This window comes from Barbus barbus, assembly GCF_936440315.1.
Source record: "Barbus barbus genome assembly, chromosome: 1".
Classification (NCBI taxonomy): domain Eukaryota; kingdom Metazoa; phylum Chordata; class Actinopteri; order Cypriniformes; family Cyprinidae; genus Barbus; species Barbus barbus.
The window spans coordinates 21,896,304-21,915,914 of NC_136729.1; the positions used below are offsets into that span (position 1 = coordinate 21,896,304).

Sequence of the window (19,611 nt, forward strand, 5' to 3'; positions counted from 1 at the left end):
GAATCGAGAATTTGACAGAATTACTGCCGCCACCTGTGACCTCGGTGATGATGCCTTGAGCGCATTTACATACAACTGTCCCGGACCGGGGTTCAAAGTGGATCCGGCCCACCCATTTTGAAAGAGTTCATTTATTGCTTCATGTATGTTAAAACAGATGGCTGAATTATAGTCTATGAGCAGATTTAACTCTACAAACGCACACCCAACCGAGTGTAGTGATATTAAATTAAACCAGCACTGAGAATCATATAACGCAAATCATTTTCGACAAACATAAATTTTTTAACAAGAGCTAAACCCTAGTCTACACAAGTTCACAAAGGGACCAAATTACTTGTGCTAATATTGCGGCTCAACTGCTTTTGTTTGCTTCTAATCTAGCAGATCCTACTTCAGCACTTGCGTCCTGTTCAACAGGATGCTGAACCCACTGACAAGGCAAGGTGTGATTTATGACAATTAGTTTCTCAAGTCGTGAGGTATGAATTGCTGTTAGAGGATGTGTGGTATATGTACAAAAGTACATGTTCATTCTTTCATAATAGAGTAAGAGATACATTTTGGTTTAGAAAGAGCTATAAGGATTAGCGCAGAGTAAAGAGTGTCCCCTCGTGGTGGATAACAGTTCTGGATGTACCTGACTATGTGTGGGTGGAATGAATATTAAGGATGCATGATTTATTTATTGGTAAATGATCAGTTATGGCCCAATATTACAGCTTTTTAATTGATCCTATCAGACAATATTGGATGTAAATTGTCTAATATTGCACATTTCGTAAAGTGCATTCTCATTTCCCCATTTTTTATATTTACACATTTCTATTACCAGTGCCATCACTAAACACTCAGAAGTTTGCAAATCTCAGACAGTATATTATGATATCTTAGTATAGTATTTATATTCATTTGCTGCATTTAAAATAAATCATTTATTTAGACAAAATAGACAGAATTTTAATATCACCATGGAATCAAAACAGACAATCAATTCTTCAGTTTTCTCGTTTGAGAAGTGGTTTCCCTTGGATATACTTCTAATATGGACCACCTCTAGAAACAAAAGCTAAACAAATCACACAAATATGGCCATGCTAAAACTCAGTCAGTTGATGATGCTACTGTGGCTAACCTGAAGGAGAGGAGTTTTATAGAGAACGCTGGAGGGTAGCTACAGGGAAGGACACATGATGTGGGTGGCTCCCCGTGGCACCCTGCCCCATGGTCCTCTCCTGTGGGTACTGCTTGTCCACCCCACACATCACTCACGCCTCAAATAAAGCACACACAGCTAACCGCACCCCATGAGACGTGGGAGCACATTGTCTGATCGCTGTTCACAGTACTGAACAGATACAAATGGTTTATCCATGTAGCTCCGTGGACCCTGGTACCTCTCTCGGTCTCTCTGGCATTCACCTGACAGGGCTGAGCGACAGGCGTGCAAATCTGCAGAGGCTGGATTTAATGCTCTAAAAAGCACACAGGCCACCGCAACCATCCTATCTTTAATCAGAGAGAACGAGAGAGAAAGACAGGCCAGGGTTATGCTCAAATCTCAGACTAGGGGAGCAACATGAACAACAGATGCTCTTACAAACCAAAACAGGAACAAGGAGTCAACACAAGGGAATCACACATGCTCTCTCCGATTGGAACCGCGGCATCCTCTGAGTCGCTCTCATGTCGAACAGGCAGTAAAAGGCAAGTTCAACTCAGTTCTCTGATGCTCTTTGAAAACGAAATGCCCCTGGGGTGAGGCCCAAACTGGCTCTGGTAAGTTATTGCAAATCTAATAGAGTTTGGAGGCTGTAAACCGACAAACAAGCAGGAATGTCCCACATAGCAACAATAGTGAGTCATTAGGATGCATGATGTATCGGTAAAATATCAGCTATGGAGCGATATTACAGATTTTTAAGTTATCATATTAGTTGATGTATAAATTAGAGTGGCCAATATTTATATACATTTTATAGCACATGCTCATTTCCTCTATGTTTATATTTAGATTTCCTTTACCATCACTAAACAAAAACATTAAGCATTTCATAACCTAACCATACAATATCCTTTAGCTAACAACAATACGAATATTTTTCCATATTGTACATGTAATGTCGTGATTCATTTGTTGTATTTAAAGGTGCACTCAGTTTGGTGCCAATTTAAAAGGTTTGACAAAAAAAAACTAAAACAATTATATATATTTATATATATGTGTGTGTTTTTGTGAAGAGTCATGTGAATTGTTTATATTCAATTGAGATGAAGTCATACTCATAACAGTTCTCTACAAAAAGTGTTTTAATTATGTATGGTGTTTCACTAAACGTTGAGGAAACTTGGACTTCATACACTTGTTGGCTATTAGGCCCAAACTGGCTCGGGTAAGTTATGTAATTCAGCAAATGTAATTCAATTTAGACGTTGTAAACTGAGAAACTAGTTAGCAGGAACGTCCCACCAAAGCTACAATAGTTAGTCAGTGTCTCGGGGTAAGTAATGCACCATGTTTTGATTGTTATGGAATTTAAAACTGCTTTTATGAGTGTAATTGTCAGCCTACACACACTGGAGAACAGACTCAACAAGCTATCGCTCTCCAATTTTGCCATGAACTTCCTACCCACATATTTCTAACTACCTACAGAAAATTGCGAAACCCTTTGAGTAACAACCTGGATTTGGAACATAATACTGCAGAGGAAAAGTGTGGCACAAACACAAAAGTGTGATGTTCACAAACATGGAGGAGGAAGAGAACATGGAAGAAAGGAGAAAGCACACATATGGAATAAAAGGCTAAAATGAAACATACGGAAGTGAAATAAGAAGGGAAGAGAAGACAGGCACTGAAGAGGCGTTTCCGCTCAAGTCCTCAGGCATCGGTATGTTAATGCTGCCAGCTTCCTCTGCTTATCCTACACAGGATCTTGCTAAGGCATATCGCCTTCAGCAGAGCCTAGCATGAACCTGGCACCAACACCACCTCACACACACATCAGTCTGCCCCTTTCTAGCTCTTTAGTTATTCATAAGGTGGCATGTGTGCAATCCTGACACAAAGTACTGACAATGCCACATGTCTAGTAATTTGCTCTTGCGTGTTGTGGAATATGAAAGAAAAAGTAAATAGTCTTCAACACTCTATCCCTTTCAGTGGCATTTACCTATAGTGCTCCTTTAACACCCAACATACTTCTTTGACATTAGTATTACGCTCTCATTTTCTCTCTATAACTGTGTATTTCTTCTCTCTGAATTACAGTTGAATTCTGGATCTCTGCCTTTGGCACTTGGTTTAGTTTGGTGTGCTAAACACATGTAGCTTAGCTGGCACTATTAAATTATCTCCATATCAGTGAGAAACAGTGTCACAGAACTATGCCAAACCTAACAAACATAAACAACCTCATATTGTGCTTATAGAGGAGTAAACAGAATTTACAATATACCAGATGGGGAGAGATACGCACTGAAAAAGACATGGAGAGAAAGAGAGAGACAGAGAAAAAGAGAGAGTGACATTTCTCCCCACTTCTCTTCATACAAACGTGTCCACCAGGACAGGATTGTATTGTCTAAGCTGTAGCTAAAGCTGGATGCCTTATTCATTGTTTTTAATTGCTCTGTTGATCGGTGGCTTTCAAAAAAACTCTGTAATAATCATCCCACAATAGATCTGTTACCGCTTCTGACAAGCTGAATAAAATACTGAGCACCACCCTGGGAGATTCAACAGAGGCTTATGAAAAAGAGAACACAGGAATATTTTGATGCAAACTAAATTTTTATTTAATTTTTTGCCCCATGATTAAGCAATTTCACATGAGAAAGAGAGCTGTCCGAATATCAGTGTCAGAGAGACATTCCCCGCCTGCTTACCTGGAAATTCTGCTCATGTCATTCCCCTCTCAATAAACACTACTCAATAAACCTGTTGATTGTATGGCACTTGCCTCTGTGTCCTGTGTCTATCTGCTGAAAATCAGCATGGCTGTGATTTGGTCATAACTTACTCTCAAATTAGGTTTAGGTTTAGAGGTCGTTAATTATGTGCACCAAGGCTGTGTTTATTTGATTAAAAATACAGTAAAACATTAATACCCTGAAATATTATTACAACGTAAAATAAATGTTTTCAATTTTAATATGTAATTTATTCCTTTGGTGGCAAAGCTGAATTATTACTCCAGTCTGCAGTGTTGCATGATCCAGAAATCATTCTAATATGTTGAATTGGTGCTCAAAAGGAAAAAAATATATATATACATATTTTTCCATATTCTTTGATGAACAGACAGTTCAGAAGAACAGCATTAGTTTGAAACAGAAATCTTTCTTAACATTATAAATGTCTTTACTGTCTTTTTAAATCAATGTAATGTATCCTTGTTGAACAAAAGTATTCATTTAAAAAAATCTCACTGATCCCAAATTGTTGAACAGTAATAAGAACATGTGTCAATTGTCTCTACCATGAAAATAGTTGTTCGAAAACAGGTAATTACAGTAGCTATTATGTCAAATTGAACTAAATAAGAACCTACTTAACCTACTGTTCGCTTGGAGTGTATCTCTTGTTGCTGCTTGTTAGTCACTTACCCTCTGCAGAACAAAGCACACTATAACTGAAATAAAACAGCACCTATCACTGACATTTGATGGGAACATGAAACTGACACTTTTCTGTGCAAGTCTATAATATATGCAAATTAACTCAACATCAAAACACCTTCCCTTTTAACAGGTTAAACTTTTCTACAATATGCATAATAAAAACAAAACCACTGCTGTACATTTTGCAAGACTTATGAAATTTTATACAGCCAATCAGGTGGCATTTATTCTCTTTAATCTCCTGGAGGCAGCCAATAGGGAAAGAGCCTTGGGTGAGCAGGGCCCAACGGGGATCCAGCCTGCGGCTGCAAACACTGCCTGTGCTACACTAAACACGAAATCACTCAGATTTATGCCTATCTACCACTAAAACTTTCAGTTTCAACTTTCTGTTTTGCTTTCACACAGCACATGAAGAGAGATCCAAAAAGCCTTGTTTTATTAAGCAATGAGGTTGTTGAGTATAATTCTGACTTTACCATCCAAATTCAAGAATTCTCAAACCGCTACAGAAGCCAAAACTCCATGTGAAACTTACCTAACACAAAGAACTGATGGTGAGTAGCGTGTAGCATGTCATTCTTACTGATTCACTACAGCTATGAGAAACAGGTCAGACATAAAGACCACAGAAACAACTCCCGCATTAGACTGCTCTCCTCTCATCTCTTAGAGTCATGCTTCATAGCACTGGACAGGCCACATTTAAAAGACGCAAAGCAAAAGCCAGTCCTGAGTATTGCATTGAAAGAAGATTTTCTCCAAAGTTATTACAATATACTAAATAATATATATATATATATATATATATATATATATATATATATATATATATATACATATACATACATATATAGCTGAGTTAGCCTATATGGCTAATTTGCAGCTGCAGTTAAGATGTCTGTTTCTGGATCAATATCTTTTGTTGGACTTAGAACAACATTCCTAGCAAACATAGTAATAATAACTTTAACCATTAACTACCATTCAAATCTGACTGATTTACAGGAATATAGTTCCAAGACCAACAAGGATGTTGATTGAGGAAACATGTCCTACTTGGATAAATAATGGCAGGTGTGAGCAATGTAGGCCTTTAGTCATGACTGTAACTTGGTTTATTTGAAGTGACAGAACCAGAAAAACCTTAAAGAGAGCCATACATTAAAATAAGCACACACGCACACACTTCTGTTGCTTAATCTAAACGGAGATCAATAGCGCCTCATAGGTAGTCAATAAGAATGAGCTTGTCCTAGTCTTCATTAGTAAAACACTTTGAAAAGTAAAGACATCCCTAATCAATCCGCTATCAGCTCTCAGAGACACGGGTTAAACACAGATAAACTCTCACTCAATTACTCTTCCTCTCTCCTTTATTCTTTTTCAGTTTATATCCATCATCATTTTCTATTTCCACACCCTCTTGTAGTTTGTCTTTCTCTGGTTTCTTCAATTTGCATTCGGTTCTAATTAGGCTGATGCCTCGCCTCTGATTCTCTTCTTTTCTCTTCTCTTCTGAAAAGCTGTGTGTGGACGAGTGTACGTGATGCTGACAGTTTGACAAGGCCCTTAGCCGCGCTGTGGAGTGTGTAACAACAATCATTAGTGAACACCTAAAGCTTGGGAGCCCATTAAACCAGAGGAATAGGACACACACACACACACCAATTCACCTGCTCCCATAATGCATGCATGCACTTTACATACACCACTCACATCTCTAAGCATCCAACTTACACACACACACACATACCCACAGGGAAGTCAATATCTCTGATTTCCCCTGTCAGCGCTGTGGCAGGCTGCCTTAAAGAGACATCAATCTGTGATGTCAGCACTTATCTAATGAAGCCTTTCAGATCGATGGGCACACTGCCCGCTAAACGCACTCCCACACACCCAAACACACCAGATGGATGCATTCTCTAATGAATGAACAGACGTAACCATTCCATCTCAATGCTCAATGATATCATCTTAATGACAGAGAGGGGGGTGCCGAAAGAGCTGGTGTTTTATGTGTTAATTATTATAACTGTACTGATCAGCTAATGAGTGTGTGTTTATGTATGTGTGTGTGAAAAAGTGTGTTTGTAAATAAAGCCGTGTGCTGCAGTGGCATACGCTATCTTTCCGCATCATTAGGCTCAGTTGGCTACACGCTTGTGCAAACACACACACATGCATACACACACAAGAGGGCCATTTATGTGTCTATAGGCATCTGTGCATGATGATAGGCAGCCTAACATTAAATTAATGGAGAGTGGACTGTGCAGGCTTCACCTCACGCACACACAAACAAGCCCAATCAGCCACTGTGCAATGATATACTCTCATATGACACACTCTTTGTGCAGTGATGTAACTGGCTGATTTACTAACAGAGTTGCATGCCGGTAGAAATCCTGACATAAATGCTTACAGACATAAGTAACTTGCATAAGTGCACTTGCATCTACCTTATCTAAACGGGCATATACCATATTTATAACTACAACTAAATAAAATGTTGTAATGTAAAACATAATGAATTACAATATATAATAAATAGAACAATAAAGAATATAGGCTAATGGATTATATAATAACTCAAAAATATAATAAAAATAAAACAAAAACTATTCTTAAAATAAAATTCTAAAACAACTGTTTTTCCTTCCTTTTTTTTTTCCTGAACCCATATTTAGCAGATTTATTCTCAACATCTGAAACATTTTTTTTCTTCAAAGTACAGCATGATTAGAAACACACAGTCTCATAAGCAGTCGTCACAATGGGTTTATCATTACGGAACATTGAGTTCTCCAGATCACTGTCGCTGTGCACACAGCTGTTCTCAAACCGCTCAGACTTTACACAGGACTATAATGGATGACATACTCATACACAGACTTCTGTCAAAAGTTCATAAAAGCCTGAAGTCCATGTGGAAAATAACTTGGATGATGATGCTATTGGAAACTTTGGTACCACCAAAAGAAGAGGCAGATCACCGAATAGCTATTGCAAATGGTTTCAGTAGTGAAAAAAAATCATAAGCCTATAACTGACCTGCATAGTCTACTATACTTCTACTATACTATACTGACCTAGTCTACTATACTTTACTGAAAAACACATAAAAAAGAAACATTTAATTCCCAAATTTACTCTTCCAATGCAGTCTCTTGCAAAGTATGTTGGGAACTACAGTTAGGGCCACTTCCCAGTTAGCAAAAAAAAAATATGTAGTTGTATTTTAAAAATTAATTAATTAAGTAAACCTTTTTTTTTAAATGGGTACAGTGGAAAAATTGAAATTAAGTTGATGCAAAATCTATATAAAAAATCATGTCACTTTAGTTAATTTTAATTAACTAAACTGAAAAAGAGGCTCTGTGAAATAAATAATACATCACATATTCTTCTACTACACACAAGAACAGTTCAATTTACCACAACACAAATCCTTTGAGTTCAGATTGGTCACACCAGGCCAATTACAGTCATCAGGAAGACAGCTGCTTATCGACAGTCATCGTGTCCAAATGGCGATTTCACTCACTAGTCTGCATGTCTTTACATCGAGCATTGATTAGCCTGCTGTAGCAGTTTCTGTTAATATTGCTCACCCACACAAAATCTATACAAGACCTTTGTATGTGTGTGTGTGTGTGTGTGTGAGAAGAACAGAGGCAACCTGGTCAGAGCAAAACACACTGTCCGTATTATTACTTCAAATGTCTAAAATACAATTCACACAACAGTGATGATCTGTGTAAAGACAAACTCATAGCATACCTGTTGTGTCCATAAAATCACATAAAAGGCTAAATAGAAATAACCAAACAAAAATAAAAAATAATGAAGTTATTGTTATGGTTCATTCAGGGTTTGAGGGCTACTGGATATCGGCTCATTTTGGACCTGAATAGAAAAAAACAAGGCACGTCAGTGGAAGGTCTATTGTCGTCCAGACCAAATCCCATATTTTGTTCAGATATTGGAAAAGACCCGGAGTACCACTTGATATCTCAGACAGAGAGAGTGAAAGAGGAAGACAGACCCCCCTGATGAGAGTGAGTGTCATCTGATGAAATTTCTCTCAGCAGGATATCAGGGGTCAGAGAAGTGCGTAACACCCTCACAAACATAGAGATTTGTTCTAATACCACACATAGCGCAACACACACACACAGATAACAGAAAGCTCACCTGCTCTATGCGTGGAGAAAAAGGTCTAAAGGCAATCTATACAGTATTTTGACAACATGTGTTGTGAAAAACGACCATCTGACCTCTTTATAAACTACAGGTTTCAATACACACTAAAACAGGAACAAGTGTAGCTTTTAACAATAACTGACTAAAACAATAACTCCAGACCAGACCTACAAAGAATCTGCACCTGGAGAAATCAGAAATAGGATGCAACCGGGGGTAAATTTCAGTTGTTGTTTTTTTATAAATTTGCAAAGTTATGATAATCTGATTTTTGCTTTGCCATTACAGGGTGTACACATACAGTATGCACTCATGGAGTGTAGAGTAATGTGAACAAATTTTAAAACGTGAACATAAAAAAATAAAAATAAAATGAGAAAAATTAAGGGGACTTTGGCAAGGCACTATATGTGTGTGTGTAAATATATATGTATATAATTATGCATATATGATACCGTGTATAGTGTTATTCTAGTGAATTAGTTCATTCGGATGGTTACTGGAAATTAACAGATTATTAAAAAAAGGACTTACTGATTTGAGTCACTGTGGGTCATTTTAGGTCTTTTTATAGACTAAAATATTAATTTAAATATTTATTATTATTTTTATTATCATGTTTTTTATTATGTTTTATTATGTTAAGTAATATAAGTCAGGGTGCATTTTAGATATTTTGTTAATCTGTTAATAGAAAGATAAGTATGTATGATAGGTAAGTAAATAAATTATTTAAATGAGCCAAAACTATGGCTATGATTACTTTTTACATTATGTTTTTAAATATATAACTGTCTGATGATGCGATTTATAATTAAGTAAAATTAAATTAAATGTGTTCGGCTTAAATGTAATTGGCTAGTTTTGCAGCTTGTAGTGTATAAAACAAAAGGTCGGCTTTGCTGTTGCTTAACTGCTTTAAATTATGAGTAGTGATTATGAGTTGATTAGTCAGAAGATTAGTTTTAAAGTAGCTTCCCCATCACGTTACCCTCATCAAAATACTATGCAATCATTCACAGACTAGCAAGATTCACAAATCAAAAAAGAGTGGAGGACAAAAAATAGGTAGAAGAAAGGAAGACGACTCAGAAGATTCACCTTAAAGCATCCGAGAGCGAGACCTATCGGCATTCATCCCCTCTGTGTGCCATTTCTTTATATAATAACAGATAATGACTCAGGCAGTTGTGTGGGCAGTCTCTGGTGCAGAGAAGACCCATGGGGGCCGCTAGTTTGGTGCTGAGCGGTCCTGCGAAATAAGTACAGGCAGGCAAGAGGCAGTGTATTGGCCCAGAGTGATGGCTCGCTTGTTGCTTATCGAAGCCCAATAAATCTACACATGGCGAGCGAGATATGAGAACGCTGATCTCATCTACCGCGAATGGCTCCCTTACTCACACACCCATACATATTCTTCAGATTTACCCGGGGACGGAGAGGTTATTTAGCTGAATAAAAAAGATAGAGGGAAAGAGAGAGAGATAAAAAAATAAGCAGTGGGTTGTGAAGTTAAAAAACTCTATATTGAAGAGGAGGATAGAGACGCTGGCAATACATATATATGGGGAGTAAACAGAGACGCTCTGAGACTCTCAGCAACAAAGAAGCTTTAGAGAAAGATGACGCAATAAACTACCAAATAAAATCCTCTCTCTCTCTGAAAACGCTTTGGAGGTGAAGGCAATAGCATTTACCTGCTAAATTGTAAGGGATTCAGCACTTTCGAGGATTGTTTGGGGGGGGGTTACCCACAATCCCTGGAGTCAGCGCATCCAAAACACACACAAGATGGTATTCAGGCTGAAAATGAGCTGTGTTTTCAGACACATCAGGCGGCTAACAGCCGGTCATGGAAGCGCACTTAGCGTTAAGAGGCTAGCCATACGACCGAGGTACCCATCAATGGTGTTTTGATATCATCTCACACAGGGCTACGTGTTCAATAAGTCTCAGGGCTTACTCGGTGCACTGGGGTTTTCAGGTGTTAGCCATATGCTAACAGCTAATATGAGATCTAATCATGGGAGTTCAGACCCCGAGCGTGCGAGTCAATCCCAGCCTAATGCCACCTTATTGCTGTGAGCCTGTTCTGTTTGCCCTGAGCTTGATCCTGAGCTCCGCTCACACCAGCTCGCTCCTGCCACCTGGCCTAGCCACAGCGCACGGGGACCGGGGACGAGGGATGAGCGGCGTGACCCCTCCGGGTCCGCTCGTGGTGATGAATAGGCTCGCTGGCTAACACAGGCAGATTACCCCCTTAACAGGGTCTGTTAGAAACGAGTGATGGAGGGATGAAAGGAGGAGTGATAAATGACAGATTTATCTTTCTCTTCCAGCAGAGACGCCGCCACGGTAGGAGCAATAAAGCGACCGGAGAGAGAGATGACGGAGACAATTATGTCAAGCCCAGCTGTCAATCACGACGATGAGAGAAATAGCGTGTGTGTGTGTGTGTGCATTGACGTGCGGCCCTGGCAGGGGGCTCGTAGTGGGGCGACAGGCAGGCATAATACTCTCATCACTCTTCCTCTGGATGTCATGGCGTCAGAAGTGGCCCTGGGCACCGAAGCGACCGTCGCTTGAGCCTCCAATCTCGCGGAAATATTCCTAAACTGCAATTTTTCATATTTCTCTGTATGCATAAAGAGATGAAAGATTACCCCATCGTTTGTATTGCCTCTCTGAGGTGATGCTCTGATATTAGTTTATCCACTGCACCTAGGATTGCTTCCCTAAGCAAGACAGATCGGCACGGGGAAGGAGGGCAATATTCAGCCAAACATATTCAGCTCATCTTTTACATACTGCATTTTTTGAACAGACACAGGTATAAAACTGGTGTCTAAACAAGACTGCTATGAAAGCTAAATGGAAAGAGTGAGACAGAGAGAGAAAGAGAAGGTGAGAGAGAAAGCGGAAAAAAAAAGATATTGTTTCTTTTTGAGAATTCTAATTGCGAGGCAGTTTGCTGCACTGCGATTTTTTTGTGGTTTTCCCAACAATTGCTCGCATACGGTAGGTAACCAATCTTCATATTAATTCCTGCTGTAGTTATCAAACTCTTATGAAAATGGAAATTAAAGCAGAACTGATTTCGAGAATCAATTTGAGGGGGAAAAAACTAATACGTTTCCAAATAAAAGGCTCCAGTGATTTGTGCGATGTCTGCGCTGTGTGCCAGTGCTGGCTCTTTTTTGCTGGAAAAGGAGGATGAGAAGGACAGAGGATGAGGAAAGAAAGAGAACGAGTGAATTGTAGGTCAAAGAAAGTGTTGCAATTCGTCTCCACCCAGCCAAGTGTAAAACTCATTAAACAATGCATAATGCCTTTAATCAAATCAATGGCGAAAGCAACTCTAAACTGATGGCTCCTATCAAAAATTACACAAAGCATAGAGAATTTCTCATTTATTTATGAAACATCAACTAAGATGGAGGAATTATCTCCAAAATGAGCTTAATTATGCTTTTGCGTTCAGATCGATATCGCAGTGGAAAACGAAAACAAAGCACAAAGGTGAAAAAGACAAACGGAAATGGTGATGGAGTTGAAGGGATATCGGCGTTCTCTCGAGGCTGAGAGGAGTTCATGCAGGATTTGCTGTAACTAATTATTAATGGGACTGAACAGATGATGTGGTAATAGGTATAGAGCTAGACGCATTTTGTGGCCACTCATCCTGATCTTCCAAATGAGAAACCAGCCGCCACAAACCAACTGAACCAAAAAGATCACAATGAAGAAGCTTTCCAAATGAAAAAGATAATCACATCACTACAGCTGAAAGTTCTTCCATTCGTTCAACAACTTAATCCTACACCCTTTTATTATTAGAAGAAAGGCATTATTTCAACAGTTTAGACTGTTCGACAAAGTGCTTATAGGCTTTACTGCAAATTTATAGCAACAATTGCAGGAGTTTTTAGACTTTTTGATGCCCTGGACAACCAAATGTGATAATACCCTTCTTTAAAAAAAAAAAAAAGAAGAGCTATATCTCACATATTTCATTCTGAATATTGTAAAGAAAAAGATTATATTAGTTATTATTTTTAGTAGTAGTAGTAGTAGTAGTAGTATTTAACATTAATATTATTATATGTATTATTTATATCTGTTTATATAATATAATATAATATAATAAAATAGAATATTAATTTTTGTTGCCACATATGCAATGATAATCATGTGATTATCTATACTCCACACAGAGTATTATAAGAAAAATAACATTAGTATTCTTATTATAATAATAACAATATATCCAGATTACTGCTTTTTAAAAAGGACTGTCAATAGAATAAATGTGATCATTAGTGTTCAGACAGACTGAAAATGTAGTCATAAAAATACAAATTGTGAAATATGTTAAGAATTGCTGCATTAGAAAAAATTAATGTTAGGAATTTATTTAATGTTTTAAAGTTTACATGCTAACTTTGAACGCTCTATAATATACATTTTGGCAATATCAATAAACTCTTATAAAATAACTGTATTAATAGTAGTAATTACTAAAAAAAAATTAATTAGATTTTTAACTCAATATTTAACAAAACATTTCTGTAAACCCCTAGCATCCCAGAGTCATTATGAAACCCCTGGCAAATCTGATGGGACATGGGGACATACAAATGCTTATATGATAAGTAACTGCTTCACAGCAGTGCAAGGGGAATGCTGTTAAACAGCCAATCAAATCCATCTAATGCAGCACTGTTCACAGTATAGGCAGAACTAGCAAACACACTACCTCTTCATCTCTCTTTATGGTGGGGTACAGCGGGAGGTGTTGACAGACCGGTGTGCTGCTGGGGGTTGCTGTGGTAATTACTAGCGCCTAGCTGCAGATGCTAAGGAGCGCAGGACCCTCGCATCCATCCCAGCGTTATGGCAGCGATAACCCCGCATCTGTGTCTCACATCACCCCTCTCTTTGTTAACAGGCCAGGCCTTCATTTTTTACTGCTGACAGCGATGCTATTCCTGTCATTTAGGCACATCTGCTTAGGAAAAGAAAAGAAGAGGGAGGAGGACAGAGTGTGTGTGCATATGTGTATGTGTGTGTAAGAGCGGTAAGCACTTTAATTAATTGTGGAGAGATTACATGGTTCTCCAAGCGTGGAGTTTGTCATCAGAAGCCATTACACAGATCCATTAGCCGTTTCTCCACAGTGTCAAGACTGATTTGGAGGGGAGCGGTAAGTTTGAAGACAGACAGAAGAGTGAAGCTTGCGATGAGGGACGCTGGGTTGGGAAAAAAAGACACCTACAATTAGCCAGAGAGTGATCTGTAAACAAATATGTCCTCTCTATCCAGGCGACGCTTTATCAACTGTCACTCAAAACAGACAGGCAATGACTCGTCCAGCTAAAGCCTCAGGCTGGGATCTTAATGGGGGTCTTGTCAGTGGGCCTCGCCTAACAAATGATGCGCTGTTTTCTTTATCACACAGCGATGAGCTGAACACTATCATTCTGAGTGATGTGGATGGAAGGAGATAAGACGAGCTTCCTCCCGGGTCAGGACCTTAACTCTGTAGCTACGCATATTCACCTCAGGACACCAACTTCTCAAATAACCATACCTGCTACTGAGCCAAACCTGACGACCAGTCACTGTAGGATGGACACATCTGTGCAGTTGAAACTTGTTCTGCTTCAGAGGCTCTCAAACTTTTCAGGCCAAAACCACCTTTGATCAAGTCAGAATAACAAAGCACCACCCAGGGCTCAGAAGTGAGGTTTTTTTTCTTCTGCTACCCAGTTCAGGGCAGTACTTTTCTACTCGCCATGCCTGTATTTTTGTATATATATATATATATATATATATATATATAAATTGTTTTATAAATATTATTAGGTAACACTTTAGTATAGGGGCCAATTCTCACTATTAACTAGTAGCTTATTAGCATGCCTGTTATTAACATATTGGCTGTTTATTAGTACTTATAAAGCACATATTCTGCATGACCATATTCTTCATCCCTAATCCTAACCAATACCTAAACTTAACAACTACCTTACTAATTATTAATAAGCAGCAAATTAGGAGTTTATTGAGGCAAAAGTTATAGTTAATGGTGATAACTAGACCTTAAAATAAAGTGTAGCCAATTATAATTTTTTAAAATATAATTTATTATGCATATTAACAAATTTTGAATTAATATTCATTATTATGCATGACAACTTTTATTCAGCAAGAATGCACTTAAAACAGTGACAGTAAAACTATGTTACAATAAAAAAATTAAAAAAAACTTTATCAAGGAACCCTGAAGGAAAAAACTCATCGGTTTCCACAAAAAATATTAATCACCAAGAAAAAATTAAAAATTGGTTTTCAACAGCAATGGCAAGGAATAAAGAATATTTCTTAAAACACCAATTCAGCATACTTGTTTCTGAAGGATCAAGTGACACTGAAGATTGGAGTAATGACTGCTGAAAATTCAGATGTGGGAAGTTATTTTAAATTGTAATAATATTTTACAATATTACTGTTATTAATGTATTTTTTGATCAAATAAATGAAGCCCTGGTGAACAAAGGATACTTCTTTCACAAACAAATATTAGTGACACCAAACTTTTTAAGTATAGTGTACACAGGGTTGCAATTAAGATTAGTCAACTAGTCTGTGGTTTGCCTAAATAACTTGACTAACTGGTCTTAAAAGGATAGTTTATTCAGTATAGGTATAGAGTACACTAACTTTTATGTCGTTCCAATTCTGTACAACTTTCCTGTGACACAAATTTGATATTTTTAAAAATGCTTTTGGGGGGAAAAAAGTCTTAGTGTTTTTTTGTCCATACAAAATGGGGTCCAGTGTTGTTTGGACCCCAACATTGTCCATAATGTCTTCTTTTATGTTATAAACATAGGATTGAAACAACATGAGGGTGAGTAAATGATGACAGAAGTTTTATTTTTGGGTATCCCTTTAACTAGAAGCCCAGGTTAACCTTACCCCATTTTCCCTCATTTCTAAAGGGATTTCAATAATATGGGTTTTTTTCACATGCCTAGTAAGAAGAGTCAGTGGGTCCCGAGGACAGAGGAAGCGTTTAGCACAAAGGAACACACCCACTCGATCCCTCTGCACAGCATGGCCAGGAAACAGCAGAACACAGCTAATCTCCACACTCCCCCATAAGCCATGCTCTAATTGGCCACACAGAGTGCAAATGCTGGAGAGAGAAAAGGGAAACCAAAATTAACAACTACAGAACTTTACAGTACAAGAGCAGAGAGAGAGAGAGAGAGAGAGAGAGAGAGAGAGAGACATGAGAGAGACTGCATCGCACCAGTCAGGAGGCCAGCTGCAAACCAGGCCTTCCTCTCCAGTCTCTGCCACTCTGTCTCCCTCTGCGCTCCTCATAATTGGCCCTTATCCGTGCTCTGAGCATATGAGCATGCAACCGCGGATTCCTCCTCTCGCCACAATTAAAACAAGCATAAAAAGGTGGCACATACAAACACTACACACACAAAACCATTCTGGGACACTTGGACATCCAAGAAACCCACAAAACTAGACGACACCCTCAGCATTAGATAGATGGAAAGACAGATGGGAAAAAAGAGATCATATAGTACATCTGTCATTAGTTTCTAACTTTTCCAAAGACGAAAATTAAAATATTGTTAATGAGCTCTCATGATCACATGATATTTCACTAGATATTTAACAACAAGCTGCTTTGGATTTACAGACCACTGGAATATGCCTGTTTGGAGAAAGAATAAAGAAAATGTGTTTTTTATTGCAGCTCTACACTTTGTGCATGTTGTTTGTTTATCACTATTTATTGTCTCAAACTAATTTTGGCACGTTTGTTTTTCCAGGGAAACATACGTTTCCTCTGTCCTGGTTTCTACACATTCCGTCCTACTTTTCATTCCATTTTCACTCCAAGATTCCAAACTTCATTTAACTTAACTTTTTAATTTATTTAATTTAAATGATAATCTGCATGGTTTAGAGAATTTCAACAGACCCTGAAAAAACTAAAATTCTTACTCTATGGAAAAGAGCAGCCAGAATATTCCTCAAAACACAACATGATGGTGAGTAAATGATTTTAATTACAACTTCAGTCAAACTATTCCTTTAACCAGGACAACGGACAGTAAAAGTAAAACAAGCAACATGTCTGCTCTCTTCTAATTTCGTCTCTTTTATCTGTAATTGGCTTTTTCTCATAGAGGTGGAAAGCTGGGTTTGTTGACATCTCACTAAACTCTGGTTCAGAGTAAACCTGTAATTATACCCCATGTATCTCCACCTTAAACATTGTTTAACAGCAAAAATATGTCAATATGTCACAAATGTCAAAATGAAGTAGCTATTCAGTGCAGTGCTATAAATTAGTCAGAGGAATATAGGGCAGGGCAGCAAAGAAAGAGAAAACAAGATTGTATAATTGTCATGTTGACCCTCTTAGCCCGAGGCCTGCGCTTGTGCTCGATCCCAGTAAATGACGTGGGGGATCTGTAATGGCAGCATTCTTCACCTGAGAACATTCGCAACAAAAGGGCCAAACCCAAATCAGGCCTAACAACTCACCCGCACTCAATGACATATGGTAAATATATCACACAACCCTTTATTCATTCGTTCATTCACATATTCCATTCAGATCTTCATACTGTACATTGTTTCATTCATTGATTCATTCTTACATACACTAAACAACTGAGGATCGCACACAGACTTTCGAGTTGTTCCGATTACAACAAACTCACGCATAAACGTGTGCATTGTTGCTAGGAGACACATGACAAATAAAAACAATATGATGGAATCAAAGTCTGAAGCCACTACACTGTGTCTGTATAGTCTGTGACCACTATACACTATGGAGAAGTCCAGGGCAAAATCATGTAGTGTATTGCAGGCTTTAGTTGACCATAGTTGTAGAAAATCTGATCATAAATAATACACAAATGTACTGCAGGTAAAAAAAAAGTGTTATTACATTTTTCCAAAAGATCGATTTACATCAAACTAAAAATTAACATTCTGGAGGTATAATGAACTCTAATAAGCTGAATAAATCATGCTGACTGTGTTGAGCAGAATATCATAATATCACTAATGCAATTATGGTTATCAATATACGAATGAAATTCACTCAGAATGCTCAAAATTTCTGACACTGTTTTCAATGCATATATTTTTCCAATATATTTAGGGAGTAGTCAATGTTAAAAAACTCCAATTTAAATAATCTATGAATTATTTTTATGGAACTGCTGATAATGGCTAATAAAATTAAGATTCTAAACTATTTTATAAAAAAAAAATTAGAAATCATGTTTTAAATACTACATCATTATAAAGATGTTTTAAATTCATCAGAGCATTCTAATGTACATTATGAAAAAAATCTATTTATTTAGAAAATTGCTACAGACCAAATTTAACAGTGTTATTAAATTGTTAGTGCTTTTCACGATCATCTTTAAGAGCGTTTGGTAAATATTAGCTGAATTATTTGTAATTTCGGGTTATAATCAATATGGCACTGATATATTATGCATCCCTAATTATATCTCCTACAGTGGCAGAAACAAAAAAAAAATCTTACACATTTGTTCAATTGCTAGACACAACGACACCACCAAAGATGGTGTTGTTCATGTTGCTGGACATAATCATCTCTCACTGAAAATGAGTGATTTCTTGTCACTTTGCCACCGCATCCCACTGTCAATGTGAACACAAAGTAGACACAGAGTGAATATTGATTCATGATCAATGCTTTTTCTTAAAGTGTGAAAACACATGATCGACATCATAGACATTATAACTGCTCCATGACAAAGCAGCATCCAAATGCCAGCATGTTGTGAAAAGTACATAAACAAGAGTGAAAGACAGTAGGAGAGAGAAACAGAGGACAGACAGCAGAGCAGGAGAAGAGGAAGTGAAATGAAGACAATGGCAGTTTGCTGTATGAGGGGATTAGGTGTGATGTGACAGGGGGATCAGTGTTTCACCGTGAGACAGAGACAAAGACGCAGTGCCTCTGACACTTCCTTGCTTTAATCACCGAAGGAAGAAATTACAGATAGCGAGTGTATGTGTGAGTGCATGTATAGAGGGAAAGATTTCAAAAACACAAAAAATTAACTAGCCTCTCAGAGAGAGAGAGAGAGAGAGAAAGTGAGAGTGTATCATACTATCATAAAAGGCAACTGCCTTGCTTCTCACTTGCTTGAGCATCCCCAACACTTCCACCTGCAACTCCAGGAGATCAGTCTTCAAACGCAGCGCTCATCTCAGCAGCTGTCACAGCGTATAAAACCCCGTAGCTTTACATCCTTCCAGAGTCTGCATGTATTCACGCGCTGGGGTTGCTTGCGCGAAACAACGTTTGTGAATTTTGACCTGCTTTTGATGTGAACGCAGATGGCTCGGAGGCAAAGAGACTCCGACTCGCTCTCCACGGGCTACTAAATCAACTCTTCAACTCGTGAAATCTGAATACAACCTCCTACACCAGAACTCCAGTGAGAAAGCATTGTGGTGCTGAGCATATTAGCGTAGCATCACGGGACAACTAGCGCTAATCGTTTCCAGGTAATCAAATGAGTGCTCTTTCCGCCGAGATGCTTGAGTCAGGTATACTCGGGACAGGCCTGCTAAATGGAAAACAGAGAAAAAAGGATCAATGGAAAGCTGTGAATTCCTGTCAGCACTGATATGATGAGAAAGTGCTAATTAGCTTAACAGGACCCCTCCTGTTTGACCGCTAAC

The 19,611-nt window shown here is 38.1% G+C and overlaps 1 protein-coding gene across 3 annotated transcripts in view; it reads right to left on the reverse strand.

Moving 5' to 3' along the window:
* Positions 1-19,611, reverse strand: part of LOC306874394 (alpha-ketoglutarate-dependent dioxygenase FTO-like) — a 142,512-nt gene that overhangs the window by 14,349 nt on the left and 108,552 nt on the right. Inside the window, exon 9 of one of the 3 annotated variants that reach the window (XM_079424409.1) lies at positions 7,303-8,538. The exons of the other annotated variants lie outside the window; for them this stretch is intronic. Coding sequence (XP_079280535.1) covers positions 8,499-8,538 — 40 coding nt within the window. The 3' untranslated portion in view covers positions 7,303-8,498. Of the gene's footprint in view, positions 1-7,302; positions 8,539-19,611 lie in introns of those variants that run through there. 3 annotated transcript variants of the gene reach the window in all.